The 10255-nt window shown below is 49.9% G+C and overlaps 1 protein-coding gene and 1 long non-coding RNA gene across 2 annotated transcripts in view; one reads left to right on the forward strand and one right to left on the reverse strand.

The window, feature by feature from the left end:
- Positions 1-2248, reverse strand: part of C13H16orf62 (chromosome 13 C16orf62 homolog) — a 57891-nt gene extending 55643 nt beyond the window's left edge. Inside the window, exon 1 of the mRNA XM_021412142.1 lies at positions 2147-2248. Within this exon, the coding sequence (XP_021267817.1) occupies positions 2147-2163 (17 nt within the window). The 5' untranslated portion in view covers positions 2164-2248. The remainder of the gene's footprint in view (positions 1-2146) is intronic.
- On the forward strand, positions 5651-9880 carry LOC110406028. Its single transcript, XR_002443212.1, has 2 exons — positions 5651-8797; positions 9393-9880. It is a non-coding gene; the product is annotated as an uncharacterized LOC110406028 (long non-coding RNA).

A 10255-nucleotide genomic window follows, 5' to 3' on the forward strand; every position in this document is an offset into this window, starting at 1 on the left:
AAACTTAAAAAAAACAGCCAATCGCTCTTTCCTGTTTCATTCCAGATCTTCAGAAAGTTTACTTTGTGTAAGCAAAGCATCCACAAGGGAAAGCCACAGATACACAAAGGTGCCTGAGCCCTCAGTAAGAATTTCAGCTGTGCCAAGGAGCCAGCTCTTCTATAAACATTATGCATCACTCACACCAAAACCAGTCAAAAATAAATAAATAAATAAAAGAAACCAAGTAAAAAAAAACAAGAATGCAGATTTATTTAAAAATCCTGTCTAAGAAAAAGTTAAGGAGTTAAAACCCCTCCTCAGCTCTCATGTTCTTGGTTCCTTAGATAGCATAAGAACACAGATGTCCAGGTAAAACTTGCTGTAATCAACCTAAAGTTTTAAGTAAGAGCTGGACAAAAATGAAAGAAGAAAACAATGCATGCATGGAAGGTTGCCAGCATTTCCATAAGGATTTTCTGTCAGCCAGAATTAAAAACCAAACTATCTAATTGCAGGTTTTTTCCTGGAAAGTAGAAGTTATTTTATGGCACACTTGCTACTGCAGCTCTGCCAGAAAGTGAGAAGGGGAATCTGTCCTGCAGCTCCGTGGAGCAGCCCCTGTCCTTGACACATCCAACAAGATATCACTGAGCAAGAGAAAGAGGCCAGACAGATTTACATGCTTGCTTCTGTTGTTTCCTGATCTCCAGCTCCTTTTCTTTACACAAGAACAGTCTCTTCAATTACTCTCCTTGTTCACTTGATTCACGAGTTAACTAGCGTTTGGATGAAAAATCTTTCACAGCTGCCTTCTCAGTTACCATATTTCTATACTTCTCCCTTACGTATCTGTCCAAGCCAACAGTAAAGAAGGACAATTCTCACAGCTCACGCATGGCATACCATTCTCAGGTCAGTATCAATTGTATTCTCATAGTCATGTAAGGCATCACTGGACAAGCACACACGTGAGGATGAAGAAGAGCTGTCTGCCTCGCAATACCTCTTTACAAAGTACATTTACAGTGCGATCAATGCCCACCACAGCTTGCACCATAACCAACACAGGGACAGGAAGAGCCTGCTTTGAGCTTTCCGATCTCAGTCACAGCCTCACAGCAAAATTCAACAAAAGAAAAACACCATGAGCTGGGTTTCACCTCTGGTGCACACAGAAAGATGCACCTCCAGCTGCAGGCAGCTTCCGCAGCAGCTTTCAGCTTTTTCCCACACACAAGGATCACTGCATGTGCCATTTGTTGTGAGCACCGGCCAGACTGCCAGCCTCCCCCATTCCTGCTGGGACCTCTCCCTTCCCCCCAACACTGACACCCCCTCAGCACACAGCCCACCCCAGGCCAGGCCTTTCAGCCATACTTCTTTTTGGTTTCTGCAGGGTCACCAACTACACAGGATCCCCCAGCAAATACTGGCAGTGCTGACAGTCATCTGATACCTTAGAGCCACATGTTTTCTTATCTATGTCAACACGAGTTTTATGTTACCTGCAGCACAAAATACCCACTAATTCCTGCATTTTCCTCGATTCTACACTGATGGCTTGCTAACAACTACCATAACTCAGCTGCAGCAGGAGAGCAGGTCTTCCAAAACAGAAGAACAGTTTGCTGAGAAAGCAGAACAGTTTTGGAGACGAAAAAAATAACTACAAATATTTTCTCCCACTGCCAGAGAGAGAGCCCATGTGCCCCAGCCCCGCGCCGCTGGGGGACAACACTGACATCTCCGGGCGCTGCTGTACCTCGCCCACTTCTGAGGGAGAAGCGCCACCAACACCAACGACGTGATCACATCAAGCCAAAAGTAAACCATCCTAATCTAATTTTCTTGCTTGCTTCAAGAAAATGAAAACCCCCAAAGCCGCAGACGGCGGTCGCGGCGGTAGGGACGGCTACTGCCAGCCCACTACTCGGGCCCATCCCCGGCCCCATCCCGCCCCACCGGGGCTTCTCCCCCGGAGGGCGAGGCGGACACCGCGCCCCGCCGGCCACCCGCGCAAGGGGAGAGTCCCCCGCATCAGCACCGCGGCCCCTGAGCCGCGAGTACACGGAAGCTGAAGGCCAACCCCTCACGCTTCAGCGGGAACCCGAGACAGCATCGAGAGGGATCGACGGCACTCAGGGCGGGGGTCCCGGAGCCTCACCATGGAAAGGCAGCCATCTTGCCCTCGTCACGTGCCGACTGTCACCTGCCACCACTAGGACGCCACTTCCGCCACCACTTCCGCCCTCCTCGGGGCGTGGCGCTTCGCTTCCGGGGTGTTGTGATGGGGCCCTGATGGAGCGGTGCAACTGCGGGACACGGTGCTCGGTCTTCATTGTACAGTGATAGCGCTGGAGTCAAAATAGACTTTCATTTTTGCATCCACGCAAGGACTTTTTTCTTGGATTTCACATATATTCTTTTGGGTTATAGCGCACCAAGATAGAAAGTGGCTCATTATGGCATAACAAGCAGTGGAACTTTGCTAAAACAGCTAAAGGTCAGCCAAAAGTCACTGTGATGAAGCTGAAGGAGAAATAAAGGGGAGGAAGCAGGTGGTCATAAGATTGCCTTAAATGCAACTGCGCATGCCCAGAAGGACGTGATCATATGTTGAGTTATTGGAAAAGAGTGAATATGTATGCCAATGTGTTACATATCTGTGTCTTAACTGCTTAAATGTGGAACCTGAACTCTGAGAGTGTGCCCTTGATTTATTGAGTTGCCCAGTGTGGGAATCAAATGTTGCTTCTGTATCAGAATATGTGTAGTAATTTATAGCTATAGAGATTAGGTAGATGGAGTAAGTTATAGGCACAAAGACTGCAGCTCCTGTCCAGCCATCTGAAATACCTCTGAGCCTTACAAGTTAGAAAAACTACTAATTTTTCATGCTGGATAGACAGGACCTGAGTAATAGAGAATTTAAGGAGGAGAAGTTAAGTAATTAACAATATACATGTATGAGCTAGCAACAATTTATGTATAGCCCGCGTGAAAATATTTGTCATACTTTGTCATACACATTGCAAGAATATCCTGCATGAGACTGAGCGAACCCGAGAACAAGTCATGACATACCCAAGGAAGTGCCTAAAGAGGCGTGGGGAAGGCCTGGCATCCCCCCCCTCGGTACAATTTGTTTAACAAATGCAGCATCCTTTGACAGAATGGAAGAAGCTTTGGAGAAAATCACCATATCAACATGATAAGAAGTGTACTGAGACATCTTGGAAACAGCAGGATGGTGACTGACTGGCACAAGATAGCACGTGAATTAACAAGTGTCAGAATGTAATTAACAAATGTAGACCTTTGATAAGATTGTGAACCTGGAGTACCCAGCCAATGGGGAAACAGGGGAGGGAGGCATGGGGGGGGGGAAACAAGGTACAAAAGCTGTCATATTGTGTCCATAGCTGTGCTTTTGCTTGCAGGACACCCACCATTACAATTGTGAATAAAATCTGCTTTTATCAGAGATACCGTCCTGATAAATTATTTGGATATTTCCAACACCAGTACATATCATGAGGAATAAAGGAATGTTGGCTTTCTAACACCACAGTCTGTTGTTGTGAACATGATCTCATCAGCTGGAACTCTCCTTGCAAACCCAAGCTTTGTCTAATATTTGCGATACTGGAGGTGCTAGGATCTCTCTGGTCTGAATCCTGCTGTCTCCAGAGTAAAGCTGGCAGCAGCGGTGCTGTCTGGCCTGCAGCATCCCTGAGGGAAGCTGGCCAGAAAGGCTGGCTGCTAGCTGCCACCAAGGAGAGGAGAGCTGAGGGCTCCCATGTCACTGTTCTGAAGAGCCTGCAGCTCGTCCTCTCTTCCTCCCATGTTCTGTGCTGTCAAAGAGTCCAAACCTCATGCCACTTGAACAAGACAAAATTCTGAATGTCCAGTGCAGAATTAATCAGAAAATGCTGTGGAATGAGAAAGAAGCTGACACTTTCTCTGTAGCAGAGAAAAGGGAAAAGAGGATTTCTGTGCTGTGCTGTTTCTGCAGAATCAGGAGCTACACAGTCCTGCAGGAGACCTGAGCTTTCAAAAGAGGTGCTGAGGGAGGAAAGGGTTAGAATGCGGTTTCAAACAAACTATAAAAGATGGATGTGGGTTAATGGGGCAAGGAAACCTAGAAGATGCTGATTGGTCATTGGAACTGAACTGGAGACTACATCCTGAAGAAAACCAGCTGAAGCTGGATCACCCTCTTCAACTGTGCCAAGGTCAAGGGCACACAGTGAGGAAGAGATAGGGCCTTCATCCCCACGACCCCCGAAGATGACCACCAGGAGGCACTATGCATGCTCAAGGGGTGTGACTCTGGGGTGGAGCATAATATAATGATTTCTCAGAATTAATTGTAATAGTCCCTCCCTCCCTCAGGAGTGCTAAGAATATGTATGCTTTTGAACTTTAAATATGGAAGTTTTCTGCCATTTCTGTGCAATCTAGGATGGGGATACCGCCCTTGCACCCGGCATGTGGGCTCAGTGCTGTAATAAACATACCTGCTTTATAACCTTCCCAGGTTGTAAAGTTTGTTTCTGCAAGTCAGTGTGTATTTTCTGCATTATCCAATTCCTAGAATCTCCTCATAGCTTTAATTAGGAGGGGAGATCTGAAGCAACCCATAGTAGCCACAGTCACTTTGTCTTAAATGTTTTTCTGTGCTGAACTGTTTTACCTTTGTCTTTGCTGACACTGCTGTCAACGCAAAGTAGGTGCTGTACTCCTGCTTTTCAGCAGCTGCAAAGAGACCAAGGGCCTGGTTCTATAGGTGGCATTGCACAAACTCACTCTTGGCCAGCAGCCTACTTGCTGCAGTCTGACTGAGGTGGGACCACATGTGTCTGTGTGCAGTGCAGTCAGATGTGGTAGTCTGGCTGTCATGGCTCTTGAAATGAAAGACTTAGGAACGTTATGAGATAGAGCCTGGGCTACATCCTCAACCAAGACGTGCTCCTTTGTCCCTGTGGATACACACACTGCTGCTCTCCTGCGGGCTGTGACGGTTTTATGATTTTTGTAATTGGTATGCCACATCATACATTATGTAGTGCACTGGGATTTAAAAAGTTAATGCTCCAGTTCCATGGATTGTCAATAGTTCCAGGTACTTGTCTCAGAAGAGAAGAACTACAGAATAAACTACAGCTCCCAGAAGATTTCACTGTTCCATTTTCCAGTTAGTGGGAAAGATAAAATTGACGGGGAGTCCCAAGATGGCCTCTCTTTTTTGCCTGCCCTGGCTCTTTTTCTGCTTGTCTTGTGTGTGTGCTCCCTAGCCATCTTGCCAACAGCATTACAGTAAGGCCTTCATTTTTTGGACACTCTCTCATTTATTTGATTTATTCGCTTCAATTCTGATTATATTATATTATGTTGTGTTATCTCGCATTCCACTATTATATTTAGTAAATTAGTTTTTTCTCCCTTAGCTCGTTGCTGCTGTTTTGTTTTTAGGCCCATCTCCCTACCTTTTTCCCTTTCTCTTTTCCCCCTTTCCCAGGTCATGGGTCTGTGGGTCCCTCCGCCCCATTAGTATCTGAACCCTTCTTTTTTCTTGGCTCAGAGCTCACTTTCTGGGGCATTTTTTTGCAATAGGACTGACTTCTCTAGGAGGTGAGTGGTGGGTGTCACTGTGTGGCAATCAACATCACTTTGTGGACAATTTTACATTTGAAAGCATTTCTTTGAAGATGTTTGCCTTCAAAATGGAGTGACCAGGAGTGTTTACTGACAGACAATCTGTCCTGTGGCCAGATAACTCCAGTGTGGTACGGGAGATTGGGGATGATACCACTGTATCCTGTGAAGGCAAGATATAAGTTGGCACTGCCCTGCTCCCTCATATTTGCTGGCTTACATTTGCAAAGCCTGGAAGATGGGAACAAAGGAGTTCCTGCTGAGATCCAAAAGCCAGAAGCTGTCACTCCAAAAGAAGCTGACTTGACCACTTTGGACTTATTTATAAGTTTGTAATGTCATTGTTAGCTGTCGTCAGCTGAACAACACAACCTCCGACGACCCATCACCACTGACAGCCCCTCCACCTCATCCTCTCCCATGAGCTTCCTGATGGATTTGTCAGAAACTGCGGGAAATAAAAATGGGGAGAAGGAAGATGACCATTTCTCTGGACAGGAAGGGAAATCCCTGGCATCTCTCCTGAGCTGTGCCCTCTCTCTCCATGCTGGTGACCTAATAGAGCCGCAAGTGACACGGGCTGACGTCACAATGCAATGCCCTGCATCACAAGCACATCTTCCCCAGGGCAGCGGCAGTGCCGGCACTTCTGTGCAAGGCCTGGGCGCTGCTGGAGCACTGCTCAGGGATTCTGTCCTTCTGTAGCCAGGAGTCGGGTCAGGGGCAGCAAGGCTGTGCTAGGTGACCCTCGCTGACATGTGGAGGAGCAGGGGCACCTCACAGAGAATTGTTGGTTGAGGAGCCAGGAAGGGCATCCTTTGTTCTGAGCTGAGGGCTGTCGGCAAGCAACATGGAGGGCTGCTGGACTATGACCATCAGCTCGGAGCTGGTCTCCACCTTCCCAACACTCCTGCACCTCTCCACTGAAGATAAGGCTTTCAGGACCCCCATCCCAAGGCAACACATGGGCCTGTTAGCTGTCAGAAGCCACAGCTCTGCTCTCTGAGGTTGGCTGGATGTGGCAGGGGGCTGCTGCGAGAGCCCTGCCCAAGGGTCCCACTAGGCCCTGGGGACAATGTGGCAGCCAGGCCCCGATAGCAGAGCTGCCCAGAGCCCCCAGATTCCTTTAGGCATGGCTCGGTCCCCTGTGATAGGGCAGTCCAAGGCCAGGTTTCCCTGGGAGCTGGTGCTTCTGTAGGATCTGGCTCAGGGATGAAAGACATCCCATGTCCCAGCAGCTTCCCCTGCTCGCATTTCCCCTCTGGGCTCTCAGTAAGGCTGAAATCAGGGCAAAGCCTGGCTCCATAGCCATAGTGGTGTTTTTCTGGGGTGTTTGCGTGTGCCTGTATTGACCATTCTCATGGTGAGGAGCTTGCCAAGAGGTTGTGAAGAGGCTGGCCTGGAGCCTGACGTGTCTTTTCCTTCCTTTTGAGGGATTGTGGCGGTCTGGGATGCTGTGTCTTATTACATTCTAGAACAGCTGAAGATGGACAAGGTGGGCTGGTGTCCTGGTGCCCCTCGCCCTGAGGGGCTCAGTCCTGCTGAGAGTCTTGGCCCTGCAGAGCAATCCCTCCCCGGGTACCACGGCAGCACAGCGAGCCCAGCCCAGGTGCCCAGAGCAGCTTCTTGGCCAAGTGGGAGAGAAACTCACGTCCAGAGCTGCTCTGAGCAAATGTTTGGCACACCCTAGCGTGTGACCCTTGGGGTTCACTCTGCCCTGTGGCCAGAATGGGGAGAGCAAATGGAGAAATGGGGATTTTTCTGGGTCCGTGCCAAGGACAATCCTTGGTAACCAGTCCCAGGTTTAACCTCTGTGCTGTAAATCCCCGGGCTTTTCTCTAGCCAAGGGATGTTGGTGATTGTAAAACAGAGACCCACAGCTCTTTTCCAGAGCAAAAGCTCCAGAGAGCCCCATCTTGCCCCGCTGTCCCTCAGGAGTGGGGAGGGCAGAAGGCAGTGTCCCCATGCTCTGACATTCATAACTTTTCCCACCTCTGCAGTACACACTCATCAGCCTTTCTGTGTCTTCCCTGTGCAGGGAGTCCTGGTTGTGGGACTCGGGGCCTTTGCTGTGGTCCAAGAGCAGTTCCACAGCAAAGAAGGCGCTGTTACAGTTCAAAGACCTGTATTCCCTCTGGACATCGGTGTGCAGTGGCTGCAGGACCTCCAGTCTCCCACTGAGATCATCCCTGGTGAGAAGGCGGCAGCCACCTTCCCCCTTCTGGCACCACGTCCAGCAGGACGTGTTCTCCCCGCTCTCTGGAAAGGGCTGGGAGAAGCAGAGAACTGTCTGCCAAGGTCACGGTACAGCTTGAGTTCCTCCAAAAGAACCTGTGCCCGAAGAGCTGTTTCTCTAAAGGACCTTTTCTCTGGGATTTGGTTATGAATGTTGCGTGGAAATGTGGCTTGCTGTGGCAGGGAGGATGTTCCCTCTCCTTGCAGACGGTGTCAAGATGGAGCCGCTGAACTACCGGTGGCTATCACAAGCCACTGCCTTCCTGCTGCACGTGGTGCAGCGCTGCGTGCAAGAGACCATCGTCTTGTGCTGTCTCCTCCTGAGCAAGAAGGTGCACGTCCCATTCACCTTCAAGGACATCGGCGTTCTGACGTGTGAAGATGACCTCCTTTGCCTGAGGATCTATTATGACTGTGTTACAGTGCTGGAGGGCACTGCAAGCTGGGTTGCACTGCTCCACAGTGTAAGTTGAGGGGCTTTTGAGGGCTACCATGTCTCTGGGAACCCTATGGAAGAGTGTGCAGTCAGGTCACCGCTGGCCAGCCGGGATGTGGCAGGCCACTCAAATGCCTTTCCCCATGCTCGCCCCCACTGCTTTCCATATTGGCAAAGGGATTTCCTGGATCCTTGCCCCTGCAGAAAGCCTGGCAGTGTTCTTGCACAGCCTCCATATTTTGCCGTGCAGCTCCTTCAGAGCAGAACAAAGATCTGATGTTCATGGAAGAGGCTATGGTGGAGGGTTTTGGAGAGACGCTATCTTTTGGTGCAGGAGGCAGTTTTTCTTCCTGTCAATGAGAGCTGTGAGAGAACTGCCTTGGAAAGCCTCCAGCAGGTCTGTGTTCCTTTGCGGAGAATTTGGACTGAATATCCCGGGAACTTCAGCCCAAAGGCCACCACCCACGGGATCCAGATGTTCCTGAGGTGAGTGCATTTCCTCTGCAGCACTTACCTGGCCACCTCCTCCTTAAGCATGATGTAGTGATGTGGAATAAGGGGTGTAATGTCATGGTTTGGTGATTTTTTTTGGTTGTCGGTATTCCACATCATAACATCATGTAAAGCACTAGCAGTTAAAGAGTTAATGTCCTGATTTCTGGGGACTGCCTTTTTTGGGTGTTTTGGTTCTCTGAGGGGTAGGGGAGGAGCTGCACTCCCCAGGGGTCTTTGCATCTGGAGGGGGTGGTGAAGCCGCCTGGGAGACTTGGGGTCTCTTCCTTCCTACCTGGTGAAGAAGCACGTGGTCCCCCTGCAGCTTACGGAGTAAGAATCTCAGCTTGAAACTCTCACTGTTTGATATATTGGCCTCAATTTCGATATAATATTTAGTAAATTAACGTTGCTCCTGAGATTGGTGCCGCTGTTTTGTTTTAGATCCATCTACGAGTTCCCTACCTTTCCCCTTTTCCCTTTGTCTTCCCCAGGGCGGGTCCCCTGCCGCATTAGCCTCCGGACCAGTCCGGGCCAGCCCCTAACCTGCCAGCAGTTTTTTTTTTTCCCTTCTTTGTCTCTTTTCCAGGCCTGTGGGCCTGTGGGCCTGCAGTCCCCCTGTCACAGACACAGATCCTTAGATAACGCCGTGACACAAAGGATGGAGCTCACCCGCAAGGCTGGGCTAGAAGGCACCGTGTTTCTTTCGAAACTGCTCCTGCTCTTTGAAGAATGAGAAGCTCTCTTCAGAAGGAAAACGAAGAATAGACGCCTGCTCCCCGATCTCCCTGGGACCGTTTGCTCTCTCTCCCAGCCTCTTCAGGTGGCCATATCTAAGAGGGCATGGCTGTTCCGGGGGTGTCTTCTGCCCTAAAAGCATCCAGCCAAACTCAGGGCTGAAGAGGAATCCAAAGGCCAAGCACCAGACCTGGGCCAAGTAAAGGCAGTGAATCTCTGTGATGTGTTTCTCTTCTTGTGCAGTCACCTTTGTATTTTCCTTAGGTGGCTGCTGTGGTACTTGCTTGCTTTGGTCAACAGTGTCGTTAATGGAATACAAACTTTCATGATTCCTGCTGTCAGTAATTCTTCACGTTCCTGCCTTGTTGGAGGCACCGCAGCTCACCACGAGCTATCTGCACACGCACACCTGGACAGCGGGCAGGAGGGAGCTCCGGGCCAGATGGACCTGACACACGTGGGAGTTTGTCCAGCAGAGACATCGCAAGGGTTTCCCAGAAGGGCCAAGGTCTGCGCTGGGGGCAGAACAACCTCATTCACCCGGACAGGCTGTGCCCTGGGCAACACAGCAGCTTCTGTTGTGAGCCACTGAATCTCCTCGTTCTGGAGAAGGGGCAAGAGCCGCAGAGATTCCGGGCGAGAGCTGTGAAGACGGGGTTAGGGACCTAATGCAGCCTCCCTGTGCGGGGAAGCTGAGGGAGCCACGTCTCTGGC

The sequence above is a fragment of the Numida meleagris genome, chromosome 13, assembly GCF_002078875.1.
Source record: "Numida meleagris isolate 19003 breed g44 Domestic line chromosome 13, NumMel1.0, whole genome shotgun sequence".
Taxonomy (NCBI): domain Eukaryota; kingdom Metazoa; phylum Chordata; class Aves; order Galliformes; family Numididae; genus Numida; species Numida meleagris.